At 39.1% G+C, this 14,270-nt stretch overlaps 1 protein-coding gene across 4 annotated transcripts in view; it reads right to left on the reverse strand.

Moving 5' to 3' along the window:
• Nucleotides 1–4,709: 4,709 nt before the first annotated feature.
• Nucleotides 4,710–14,270, reverse strand: part of LOC113167357 (vitamin D3 receptor A) — a 54,054-nt gene continuing 44,493 nt past the window's right edge. For all 4 annotated transcript variants that reach the window (XM_026367898.1, XM_026367899.1, XM_026367896.1 and 1 more), the window contains 6 exons: nucleotides 14,030–14,214; nucleotides 12,181–12,280; nucleotides 11,274–11,451; nucleotides 7,664–7,815; nucleotides 6,900–7,016; nucleotides 4,710–5,961 (listed from right to left, as the gene is read on the reverse strand). In XM_026367898.1, the coding sequence (XP_026223683.1) occupies nucleotides 5,708–5,961; nucleotides 6,900–7,016; nucleotides 7,664–7,815; nucleotides 11,274–11,451; nucleotides 12,181–12,280; nucleotides 14,030–14,214 (986 nt within the window). In that variant the 3' untranslated portion in view covers nucleotides 4,710–5,707. The remainder of the gene's footprint in view (nucleotides 5,962–6,899; nucleotides 7,017–7,663; nucleotides 7,816–11,273; nucleotides 11,452–12,180; nucleotides 12,281–14,029; nucleotides 14,215–14,270) is intronic.

Below are 14,270 nucleotides of genomic sequence, written 5' to 3' on the forward strand. Positions count from 1 at the left end.
AATGTTACAGATGTTTGACAAAAGCTCACAGCAAGAGATAAACACACAGGAAACCCACAATACAAAAGCAAAGGTGACCGCGCGGCACCGCTGCATTGAGTGTTAGGCCCAGGCCACAGCCACTGCTTGTTACGTTTTGAACGTTAGGACAGAGCAGTTCTCACACTACCACTCCCTTTATTTGAGTCGGTATGAATGAATTCTGAGACCTTCACCCCTTGTACAGGCTTTTTTTGTTTTTGATTTTTGTGAAACTCCAGCACCACCATGGCTGCCTCCTGTTCCACAAGAGTCCCGATTCTGCTGGTTCACAATTTGAAACACACACGTCCACTTATCGACTGTGTGGTTCTACGTAACATTCACATAGCAGGTTTTAAGGCTCTGATGTTGGATCATCTTTATCCACGTAGGCTCCAAAGTTAGCCTGGCTTATTTAATCCTTGAAATCTGCTTTATTACCAAGTGTTTGGTTTTTTTACTGCCTGGTATTACAATTAATTTGCTTTTTTAGTTGCTTTGCTATTTAAAGACATCTATTAAAAAGTAAGTAAGTAAATGACACACTATATGCAACACTATCTGCATATCAGTACCTCTAAAGTACCTCTAAAGCCCACAAAGTAACATTAATAGCTTATACTTTGTGTCTTTTATTCGCTTTCACTCTTTGCGCTGCTCAATATGATTTCATTAAAAGCAGAAAACTTCAGATCTGCGTAACAACAAGAAACAAAATGTTGGGCACTTTCAGCTGCTATGTGAACGTAGACTCATTATCATGCAAGATGTTTAACATGCATTTTAACTCTTGGTGAAGTGATGCTAAACAGGTCTCTGATTCCAGGCTTATATTGAGATTTGAGGTAAAAGAAAAAAAAATTATCCAGCATTTGTAAAGAGAAAAAGAGATAAATGGAAATATACAGTATATTTACACAAAAACCTTCTAAATTAGTGTTGATTTAAAAAAAAAAGATGCCTTATAATAAACACAATCATGCTGTGACAAAAAAAAAAAAAAAAAGTATATATGTGCGGAAGGGAGAGGTAGTATGTTTGGTTAAACGCAGCGCCAAAGCTTAGCGGCACGTCATCTGTTTGCAGAGAAAAAGAGAGAGACAGAAAAAGACAGAAAATACAGAATGAGGCAGAAATGAGGATCAAGTGGGTAAAGCAGAAAAAAACAGAGCGCCTGACGGTTAACAAGAACCGGACTGGTCTACTGGCAGGATCCTAGTGGACAAGTCTTTCTATAACAACTGGCAACTAGTTTACTATATCTGTGAAGTAAAAACACTGCAAAGAACTGTGGTATGTTTGTGTGTGTGTGTGTGTGTGTGTGTGTGTGTGTGTGTGATGTGGGTTTATGTTTGGTTCCCTTCAAGACTATTGTAAAAAGTCATCCTGTGAATTATTGAGGTATTTGTCATACGTATCCAGCTGAGTGAGGTTTCTGAAATAAGGCTATTGAGGTGACGTTGCTGACCTGGGTTGAGTACGGGTAAGCGGGGAGAGACCTCAGTGTTGTTTGGGTCCATTTGAGTGCTAATGGCTTCTAGCGTTAGCTAATATCCTCATGCTAACCATTAGTTTAATAACGTTAAGCCGGAGCTGACCTGCAGGCATAACATCCTCCATATACAAGCCAGAAGTTAACCAATAAAAATGAAAGAGATTTTCTGCAAAATGTCCACCAGCAGCAAACCGAAATTAAAGAACCGATGTTTCACTCTCAGAACCCGTAAAACTGAGCAGGCTCTCACCACATCACCCTGTCGTGTTGCATTCCTTTTTCGAACAGATGGTGTACGTGTTGATGTTGTGTGTAAAAAGTCCTGTTTTTAACAACTGTTCTTTAAAAAAATTCAAGAGCTGCAATGCGAGACACAGAGTAGTGAGAAAGGTAATGTTACACTTTGGGTTTAGGAGGCGACATCTTGTCAGTCACTGCACGCTGCCTGTACAACGTCACTACATCTGCCTATCGCGATTCTCATTTTAAAAATCCTTTATGTCCTATGGTCTTCTATGCAGATTCTACACAGTCTTCTGGATGCTCAAGGTCTTCTCCGTCAGAAGAGGAACAGGACCAATGCATCGTAATATTCACAGTAAAGTGACAACGTCCAGTCCCACAGCAGCTGTTCCATAAACCTCGGAGTCCCACAGTTTTTCAAAAACAGAGTCAGACGGGCTGCTGAGTTAAAGCTATGAAGTGTAATCCTGCTGTACTTGGCTATTGCAGAAGAAGAGGTGGTTAAATGATTGGATGATGAAGAGGCACGTCCATGCTGTTGCTGTGACAGTCCTGTGTCAGTCAGTTGAGGCAGTGTTAGCTTATGATCACTTGATTGTGTTTGACATCCTACTTCTTGAAAAGCAGATGTACTTGATACACATATATATATTTATAGAGAGAGAGAGAGAGAGAGAGAGAGAGAGAGCTGGGGACTGCCTTTCCATTGACAATGAGAAAATAGCTCCTCTGTGTTCCTTGTCCTCATGTTACAGCTCCGAGTATAACACGGCTGCACTGACGAGTTGTTGTTTATAACTCCATCAGGAAAGGGCAGGGTAAAGTGTCCCTGCTGTCCAAACAAGCACATAAAGCCGGATCATTAGTTAAAAAGGGCTATTCCGTACTCACTTATCTTCAATCAAAGGAACAAGGGAGGAGAAGGAGTTTATGAAGTTACACTTGGAAAAGGCTCCAGGAGTCCACTTCGCTCATTTCTGCTTTGTTAAAATGACGTCCCAGCGCAGCAAGCCAAGCGCAGGCTAGACAGCAAATTCTGACACACAATAAAACTGACAACCTTAAAAAGAACGACAGAAATTGAGAGAGATAGAAAGCAAAAAAAAAAAAAAAAGATTTTAACCAAAATATTATGGATACACTGTAATTGTCAAAGGCTTATAGATTGACTTTTGAAAGAGGGAAAGAGAAAAGGCATACATCCATAACCTTGCAATGGACAGAGAGGGCACTTCCTGTGATAACACTGAGGGGTCGGGTGCCTTTAAAAAGCTGCCACAGGACTTTAGGATATTTTTCACACTGTTTTGCGGGGAGACTCAGACTCAGTCCGTTGGAATGCTCAACACAACCACCACGGGGAATGTTTAGTCACGTGAACAGGGCTCGACCAGTGTTGGCCCTTCACTGTACTGATGTTTGATGATTCAAAGTTGGGAATACTGGGTACCACTTCCGGTCAAAATAAATACGAATCTGACAGGCTTCTTCAGTGCTCCCTGAAACCACTCAGCCGCTTCACCAGGATTGCCACCTCTGTCCATTTTAGCTGAATACAAGATAAGTGTCCATCATCTAATTGCATATAGTGCTGTATCTCCAGAGCATCTTGCTATCAACAACTGAATTTTTAGTATTTTGCCTACATAAATCTCTAACTATGTACAGAAGTAGCAAGTGGTATTTACAAAGTTTGTCCACAAGGGGGTGATCCAGGCCTGCATGAGGGGAGAGCATGCACTGTGTTGACAGAAAGGTGATATGATATGTAGTGATGTTGAAAAATAACATCCGAAACCTCGCTTATAAAGCTGGTGTTGAAATGATAGAAACATGACAAAACAGTATGAGGCTTAATTTTATATTTTTATATTTAAAAAAAAAAGATATTTCTCATATTTTCTAACTCTGTCTTGCTGTTGTTAAGAGCATCTGAAGGATTTAGTTCAAAAAACACAATTGGCTTTACATTTTTTGACTACTGTATATTGCTACTATGTGCAGAATATTTACTTTGCCCTGCAAAAAGGCTGATATTAACCAATGTTTTAACACGGATGGATGTTGTCTAATGTCTAATGTTGTCTATTTCATGTAGCCATTTAATGGTTTGTCAACTCTAACAGTTCTCTCAAATGCATCATAAGATTATAACTATTTCATAAAGGTTTTTTTTTTTCAGTAAGCAGATAAGTTTGGTAATAATAATTATTTTGAACTTTTAGCTTCCTTATGCTGTTATTTAGTATCTTTAGAAATCACAGTGATACCTAGAGCATTAAAAAAAAATTAAAAAACAAAAAAAAACAATCTCCGTCTTATGATTGTAAGCTTTCGCCACACACATCTTAAACACCAAAGTACACAATATCATCAGACAAACTTTTCCCTGAGGCAACAGCCAATAGTTGGTTTCTGTCCAACTATCTAGCTCTAACTGTCTTAGCAGCAATCTAACCAGCCGTACAAATAGTTTTTGGCTAATCACTATCCACAAAGCATGACGCTGTGTTTGCGTATGTCAGTCTATAAGCTTCACAGGTCCAACAGAGAAGTGCTGTCCTGCACTGAACCCTCAGTCAGAGCCTGTACACATACCCCCTTGTGGTACATCAATATTCTCATGTACTGTATACACATCACAAAAATAGAAAGACTCCTCACACACTTCTCAGTACTTTCTTATGTGTGTACATTTGTCTTTTAAAAGATGACATACACACACACACACACGACTGTGAGGGGCCTTCGAATCCTCTACATTATATAACACCCAGAGCTATTTAACCATGTTATGCTCACTTAAATATATCTATATCAAATTTCAATATATATATATATATATATATATATATATATATATATATATATATATATATATATATATACACACATATATATATATATATATATATATATATATATATATATATATATATATATATATATATATATATATATATATATATGATCATTATACATACATTCTTTCTTTGAGAAATTCCCTGAACAGGGAATTTAAACCGTATCTCCCTTCATCTCCATCCTCCTTTACTCATTCCTCCATATTTTACCTTTCACCTTTCCCATACTTTTTTGTTAATCTTCCTTTCTTTACTTCATCTGACCATCTGAAATCTTATAGTTATACACAGATACAAAGGGATAGGCAGATCACACATCCACTGGACTAGCATCTTAGATAAGTACTTCTATTCCTTTGTGGTAAGCTAGTCCATGCCTGGTCATACTGAAGTTTTATATATTTGGATGTCTTAGCTGTCAACAAACTAAATAAACAACAGCTCATAGCAATCTGACACTAGTGAAGTGACACAGCTAGCAATATATTTGCACCTCACAAGTGCCAGCATGGTTAATAGATGTGAATCTGTATATGTCATGTAATGATGTTGATGTGAACATGAAGCAATGGTATGAGGATGATAAAAGGACATGACAGTCACATCTATCAGACTAAATCCACTGTAAAAAAAAATGGCTGGAATCTAGAGGCAATGCCTTGGGAAAGATGGTGATGACACAAGGCAAATCTGGTGTTTCTGGTGTGGAGAGGATCACAATGATCTGCTCCAGATGCCTGTAAATCAGGACATCTGTGTGATGTAAAGAAATGTAATGCAGTACAATGTCTGCAAACCCTATCCAGATGCTGCAGAAATCCACAGCTTATCTAGGTGTAATGAATCCATAACTTCAGAGGTCTAGACATCAGAATCTTGCTCCATGAGGTCAACGGGAATAGGAGGATTGGCAAATGATGAAGAGGTGATGGTTACTGTCTACCTATCTGATCATCCATCTTTCTCCCACATATCCAGGGTTGTATCAGGGCTGGGGTATTCTTGGGGAAAAAGGCGGGGAGGTTGGTTAATCATCTTGTGTGTGATGATGCTGCTGCGTACGTTTACGCGTATGCCTCCTCTGCTATGACACCTCGCTGCCAAACACTTCCAGCACCAGCGGGGTGAGCTGCATGCTGTGCTCAGGCTGGAAGGAGAGCGAGCGGTACTGCTTGGAGTGCTCCTCGTTCAGGCTACGCAGGTCAGCCAGCTTCTGGATCATCTTGGCATAGAGAAGGCGTCCGCCTGGGTGATTGACCCGGATGTAGGCCTGCAATACATCTGACAGACGGTCTTGAAGCTGCTCAATGCGAGCATGGTCTTGGACACCAGGACGATCTGCCAGTGAAAAAGGAAGAGGTTGAATTGTAGAGAGTACACACGGCAGTAATGACGAGTAAGAGGACAGCCGAGCAGGGTAAGGAAGGGGCACAAGTAAAGGAAGGTGAGGTTCAGGTGGGTAGGTGGGGTAATGGACAGAAAAAGAATGGAAATCAGTCAGAGGAGTTTGTTGTTTTGTGTTTCGAATGGCTGTCACTAAAATGTGAAACGTCATTTATTTTCGCATTGAGTAGCTACAGTAAAGACAAAACAGAAATACATATCATCATTTTTTGTTCCCATCCAGTTGATTGTGTGATCTCAGTTTGGTGTTATTACAGTTATTTTTGTGTCCAATTCTGCCTTTACCCTTAGAACCTTTTAACTGAAGGGTAAATGTATTGTTTCCATTGAATGTTGTTTCATTTCATTTACTTCAAAGGTTTTAGTACTTGCAACACAAAAGAATACATCATACAAGCTTCTGGTAGAAGGCTTACTTTCCTATTTATTAAAACTCCAGCAAAGTTTTAGATAGTGAAAGCAAAGCCTTTAAAAATGGTTTAGACAGTCAGTGAGTCTGAATCACCTGCTCTTGAAGTGGCCTTGCTGCTTTATGGGCTCATTTGGTGAATATGCACTCATTCTTTTCAAGCTGGCACTCAAAGCTCACAAACATTCACTTACGTTGGGTTTTAACTTGAGACTTTAATATGTTGAAAATAATGTTTTGTCTTCCAGGAAGAGCTGTTTACATGCTTTACTGGCAGCATCAACCACATACTAATCAATCTTAGTTTAAAAGCAAAATTAACACCAACACAAACATGTTGATGAGCTGTATGCTCGTATACTTTGATGACATGGCATTGTTAGAAGTCTGATGACCTACTTTTAATGGCCCAGCTGCAAATACGACTACACCATGAACACATAAATACACACATAACCAGTACCTGGGGAGAGCAGGCAAATGGCCATGAGCAGCACATGTTCTTCCTCGTGCAGGTTGAGTTTCTTCAGACCAACCTGGAACTTCACCAGCGGCTCCAACAACTCCAGAGTGTGACCAGCTACACAAAAGCAGACGTAGCATTAATGGCATAATTGGCTCATCTTGCACTACGGATAGGAAATGTATATGGTGGTTTTCTATCAACTGATGAATTACGCCACATTTTATATAAGCAATAAACTTGAAAGGACCTTTGCTTTCTATGTATATTTTTACATGCATGTGTGAGTGAGTAAACACTGAATGTGTCTTTGTGGCTACTTTATAGCTACAATCAAAATACCTTAAGTCAAAGCCTCGTAATGTGCAAGAATGTGTAAAAAATCAGTGTGGGGTGATTTATTTAAGACTGTGTTACATAAGGTGGAAGAAATTAAATCCTGTCATCAAATGCCACAAGGAACACTTTTCTCTCCTTAGCTGCTTTCACATATGAACTCAATGTTGGAAAAATCAGAAACTCTGCCTGATTCAGTGAGAGGCTGAGCCGTCTGTTTACAGTGTGCAGGAGGCATGAGGTGGGATAAAGCCCGGGTCATCACACATGCAGCTCACCAGGGGAATGTCTAGATATGTTTAGATATAAGCTGTCCTGTATATCAGAGTTCAAACATCCTGCTTATGGTATTTGTTGATGTACTATAGTGAAACATAGCCATCAATCCTGTTTCATTAGTGTAACTGTGACAGTGACATGGAACCCACCCTTTGTAACATCATTGATGCAGTATTTAAAGTCAGGTCCACCACAGCTCCAGGACATGTCCTCCAGGCTGAATGACTGGTTGGAACGCAGCATGATTATTTCAATGGCACTTGACTTCAACAGAGCGATCTGGTCCTCTGCTGTCAGCTCTCTGGAATATGCACAAAGTCAAAGACAAAGTATGAATAAATGTTTAAATCAAATCTTTTTAAGGTAAGAGCACACACGTTTGGTTTAACCTTTGAATACAGAGTCAAGCAAGGTGTCAAGGAAAGTTTATTTTCACTGCCCGTCCAAAAAAAAGGTCACTAATTTGTTGGACTGCCTTTAGCTTTGATTGTGGCACGCATTCACCATGGCATTGTTTTGATAAGCTTCTGCAATGTCACAACATTTATTTCCATCCAGAGTTACTTTATTTTTCACCAAGATCTTGTTTTGATTATGGGAGAGTTGGACCGCTGCACAAAGTTTTCTCCAGCACATCCCAAAAATTCGCAGTTCGGTTAAGGTCTGGACTCTGTGGTGGCCAATTCATGTGTGCAAATGATGTGTCCTGCTTCCTGAATCACTCTTTCACAATTTGAACCTGATAAATCCTGGCACTGTCATCTTGGAATATGCCCGTGCCATCAAAGAAGAGAAAACCTATTGATGGAATAACCTGTTCATTCAGTATATTCAGGTAGTCAGTTGACCTCATTCTTTGGACACATAATGTTGCTAAACCTAAACCTGCCCAACTGCAGCAACCCCAGATCATAGCACTACCCCCACAGGCTTGTACGGTGGGCACTAGGCATGATGGGTGCATCACCTGGCCTGCTTTTCTTCTTACCCTAATGCGTCAATCACTCTGGAACAGAGTAAAAGATCTTCTTCGATTGCTCCAGAGTCAAATCTTTATGCTCCCTAGCAAATTGGGGCCTTTTTTCCGATTAGCCTCATTGACAATTTATTTTCTTAAGGCTGCACAGCTGTTAAGCGCCAATCCCTTGAGTTCCCTTCACATTGTGCGTGTGGAAATGCTTAGTTTCACTCTTATACATAAGCGTGATTTCTACTGTTGTTTTTCTACAATTTGATTTCACCAAAGGTTTATGTGATCGCTGATCACGATCATTTAACATTTCTTTCCAACCACATTTCTTCCTTGAAGATGATGGTTTCCCTTTATCCTTCCAGTTTTTAATAATGTGTTGGACAGTTCTTAACCCAATTTTAGTAGTTTCAGCTTGATGCATGCCAATAATTTGACCCTTCTAAAACAGATTAACATTTTTTCCACAACCACAGGATGTGTCTTCCGACATGGTTGTTTAACAAATGAGAAGCTACTCACTGCATCAGTTAAATAACTTGTTGCCAGCTGAAACAATCATCCATGCAGTAATTATCCAATGAGAGGCAAAATTATTAGAATGGAAAGATGAATTTGTTTCTTTTTGTTTTTTTTTTGGGGTTTGAGATCAAAAGGTGGATATGAGACAAAAGTTGAATATGCCAGCTTTAATTTGATGCCATCTTTATCTTAATAGATGAAACAATTGTGAACAGAGCACCTTTCATATGACATAACGCAAATTTTAATGTTTCATGTTACTAGATCTTATGAGACGAATTTTCAAACAATAAATAGCTCTATATGCCTACTCTTAGTTTTAGCACCAGAAAATTGCATGTATTGTTTGAAAGGATAAAACAACATGAATATACTGTACATATATATAAATATATATAAATATATATATATATATATTTATTTATTTATATTTATTTATATATATCACTGCTGGAATTTGCTGCAAAGAGACAAAAGAGGAGCAGGCAGAAACCAGGGAAAAATAACAGATGGAATTTCTGGTAAATTCTAAAATTAGTCCAAGCTGTTACACATGGAGTTGGTTAGTGTGCTGTTAGGTAGCTATAACAAATGTCTGCTAAGGTTAGGCTAAGGGAATAGGGAACGTATTATGACTCTCCTGATGACTACAGAAAAATGAACATGACTGCGTACATCTCCTTGTGTACTTGTGTGGTCTAAATTTTGTTCAATACTATTATTTTGGAATAGTACACTTTTGAATTATGAATTGTAGTTCCCACTACAACTTAGTTCCTACATCTTCAAATGGTTGTTTAAGAGTTTTAAGTTGAATGAGATCAGGATTAGCATTTAGTTGTGATGGTTAAGGAGCCAGAGAAGGCTGAGTGCGGACTTCCCCCTTTTGTAGGAAGTGAACGATAGAGACTGAGAAGTACAGGATACAGACTAAATGTATTACATAGTTACTGTAGCAACAGTCTCCAAGCACAGATTTTATGTTGCGGCAGAAGTACGCACACACACACATACACACACACAAACAGTGTGACAGTACATGGAGTACTTATCCTCACAAAAGCAGCTCTGGGACGACTACAAACATTCACCACAGCTATGGTAAAAAGTTTTCTCCTGCACTGACAATAAACAATTTACAATTTGCCCTCAAGATTATTTGTTTTTCCTTTCAAGCTTTTATCCACATTTTCTCTGATCTCATCTGACTGCAGAACGTAGACAGATAAGGCCTGATGTCCAAAATGAAAAAATGGTTCCTGAATGCTTAAATAACTCTAAAATTCATTAAAACCACTAAGGGAACACATTCAAGTTAACGGTCTGACTGATAATTAATATGGTGCTGCAGAAAAAGAACTATCTGAAACTTTTTAGTTCATGCATCAAGCTGCAAAGAGCTCCACATCGTCACATTTTAAACAAATACTGCCCTAACTATACACAGCTGACATTTATTTCTAAATATCTGAATCACACATCCATGACGCACTACTGCAAGGTCAGCAGCAAAAATTTATGAACTGTATGTAAATACAAATCAATCTTCACATAATTATGATTCTGTTTTCATTTCTGCTAACATTCAACCACTTGTGTATTCATTATGTATACTCACGTGGCAGATATGTCCTCATAAGTCTTTATTGCATGGTCTGTGTGCATACATTTATAAAGTTATCTCTCAGCTCAGCATGTTCTGAATTTATAAAGCTACAGGTTGTTCCAACGTTTTCTTGGAAGAGCTTGTTTGTTAGGCAGTGATAATAGCATTTTGCCTTACGCAATAACACTCATAGAGAGTACATGGAGGCAGAAAATCAGTGTGCTCTAAGTGTGGGTAAAGGCGTCATTTGGCTGCGAGCAGGCTACTGGTTGAATCAAGCATATTTTTTATCTCCAAGTCAACAAATTATCAAGCTTAGTTAAATAGCACATAGTTGCAGGGACATTTGTTTTGTTTTCAACATGGCCAGAATTTAATATGATGCTGCTCTGAACTAATCAAATTGTTCCTGCAGACCTTCAGGCATAGACCAGCTTCATTAGTTGGCTGTGTCTCTAACAAAATTCAGATATTCAAATAGTTGACTGGACTCACACTGACAAATGATTTATTGCTGCTAAAAAATTAAGCAGCACTGTGATAATTTAAAAACATTCAGCCAGACTAGTGGCTCTCAGTAATGCATGTTGCTACACTGCACTGATACATCAAAATCTACTCGTTGACTAGACTGAAAAATTGCAATGTATTGAGTTTGTACCTGAAGCCTGGGATCATCTTGGCAAAACCAATGACCTTCTGGATGCTGTAAGAGACCAGGTCAGCCAAATGAGGCAGCATGGAAAGCTTTGTGTCCTCCTCACTAGAGTCTGGACTGCTAGCTCCATCCTGGTACATCATTAACAGGTTGCTGAAGTTCATCTTGGTGTCCATTGACTCTGTTTTAGGAGACAAGCAAAGAAAGCAAAGTAAGGAAAAGGGCAAAGAAGTGATTGAAACTTTTTTTTAACCATGATTACAAAATATTTAATACATTTAGCAACAAACACTTTGAGCTTTGAAGTTTGAAATTAAAAAAGCAATTCAAAAGAAAAGAAAACTAAAGCTATCTTGAAAAAGAAAAAAACCTTGAGCACCAATATTCACAAAGTGGGCGTAATGAAAGAAATTGCCACTGCTTGGGCAACCACAAATGTGCAATAAAAAATAACAATATAAAAACATTTTCTATTTTAAATTTGCAATCTGCAATGTAACAGTAACTAAGAGCAGGATGAAGGAAACAAAAAGGATGACGCTATAGATACATAAATACACAAAGGTAGAAATACATAGCAATATGAAATGATGGCCTTAATACTGTATGTGAAGTACCTTGAGATGACTTGGCACTAATTGAATTTTACAGCATGCATACATGTATATTTCTGCTTGTTTCATAAGTGAGAATCTTTTATTGGTGAAAAAATGAGTGCTTGTACACTGAATAGTCCTTCATTAGCAGACTGAAAGCAGCATGAAGGCAAAAGTAGGTTGAAAGTTACTGCTTCTGCTTGGTTATGTTTTTAATCAGCAGATCTCTTTCGCTGCGGTATCGTCGGTAAAGTTAACAATGCAACATAATGGTGAAAAAGTTCATGATGAGAAGGGCCCTTTCTGCAGCTCACCAGGAGAGTGGTTGAATGAGTCAGAGGAGGCATCAGACAGAGACTGGATGGAGGCGGCTCTTCTGGCACTGCGGGTAACTGGGCCTTCACGCACTGGAGGCTGCAAACACACAGAGACACAAATATTAACATCCTCTCTGCAGTACATTCACAACTCAGTGTACTGCTGCTGGGCTCCCCTTCCTAGGTGCTGACTGGATTTAAGAAGTGAATGTAGAAATAAAAACAAACACACGAGCGGCCTGTTGCACAGAAGCAGAGTAACAAGATTAGACAAGTCAATAGAGTGAAACCTGGATCTGTAGTATTTTAATCTATAATGCTGTCAGTCTACATTTGTCCGTCATGTAAAGCAACTACAGTATGTTGCTCAGTATCTGTTGCTCTTCCTGAGGTTTCTTCCCTTTTTTCTTATCCAATCCAAACACGTAAGGACAGAGGGGGTCGTTGTTGTGCAGACTGCAAAGCCCACTGGTGATTTGTAAAACTGGGCTATATAAATAAACTTGTTTTCCTCAGTTCTGGGTTATGCTCAGCGTAGTTCTCCGGCTTACTCAGTAATCCTGCTTGAGGCAGTGGGATTAATTTATTATTTTCAGAAGGCTATTTAAAACATGTTTGTGAGGTCTGTAGCTTGATTATTTTTTGGGGTTCTGTAATCCAAAAGAGTGTGAGGGTGTTAAGAGTGATCCAAAAAGCTGTCAGATCATATTATCTTACTATCATTGTGGTGTCTTTATGAAGTGTGTACCCACTTTATTTAGCTAGAAGACAACCTTCTGATCATTTCCAAAGCACACCTCAGTTTTTTTAGACTGATAAGTGGCACCCACAAGTCAGTATCTGAAAAGTGTTTACTGCCTATGTGGACTGCGGTTGTGGTTGCTGCCTGCAGAGCGTGTGACAGAATCACACTTGGCACTAATAAATCATAGAGACGGGGAGCATTTTGAGCCTCTCATTCCATCCGTTCCATATCCTCCCTCTCATTTACTCTGGACGACCCGACCGTTGTGGTCTGAAGAAAAAATGCCGTCTAAAACTATCGTGTTCATGACGTAGAGGAAGAAAATACAACACTGCTGTTGGGTAGATAAACACCTGGTGACTCATGTTACTGGTGTCAAGTAAACTGAAAACACACACACACACACACAGGCAATGCAAGCTGACATGCCGTACTGAAGTAAATGTGGCTGTGGTTGCAAATACTATCTTACGATCTTGCTGACTTCCTTAACTTTTAAACACAGAACAGTCATTTTACTTTTTACTTTTCCATATGCCTAATATTCATACTTATGTAATGTTTTATTACTAAATCTGGACGTGACTCATAGGATCTAAACTGATATGAACAAGCTAAATTAGACCAAAGAGCACAATCACGTCCATCATTCTCAAATTTAGTCACAGGTTACAAAGACTTGACACTAAACCTGCTTTTGGGCAACGCTTCTCTACAATCTCTATTACTGGTATAAACCGAACACAGAAACCCAACAAAGCCTAATTTTATACAATGGTTTTGACCACAGAAACCAAAGCGCAGGCGTGGTCCCAGCCTTCTAGAGCAGTTACATCAAGGCTTTATATTTGATTCATCTCACATACACATACGTTTTGTCTCCACCCTACAAGCGTTGATGTTGGTTGTTGTTTGAACATTGGTTACTTGGAATTAAGCGTCAATATCTGGTTTCTGAAGCTGCTAACTTCAAAGGGCCTCGTGTACATTTATACACTATATAAAAAAACTTATTGTATCCGTTTGCTTTTTACTGGAAGACTTACTCCTGTTGCAGTGATTTTGGCTGCGTTAATGATAATTATTGTGGAGTGGACTAACCCTGAAGCGAGAGAAATCTGAATAGGAGGCATCGTAGGTCTTGTGGTGAGCTTCCACCAGGCTGGAGATGATCCGGGCCTGCTCATCGTTCAGCCGAGGCCTCATTGCCTCCCGGGCTGCCTCCTCTTCTTTCCTCTTCAAAATCATATCCTTCTTCCTCTGAACCTCCTCATCTGTGAGGATAACTAGGATAAAGAGGAATAGAGAGGACTGTCACAAAAATAACACACACATACAGAAT

Source organism: Anabas testudineus, chromosome 7 (assembly GCF_900324465.2).
Source record: "Anabas testudineus chromosome 7, fAnaTes1.2, whole genome shotgun sequence".
Classification (NCBI taxonomy): domain Eukaryota; kingdom Metazoa; phylum Chordata; class Actinopteri; order Anabantiformes; family Anabantidae; genus Anabas; species Anabas testudineus.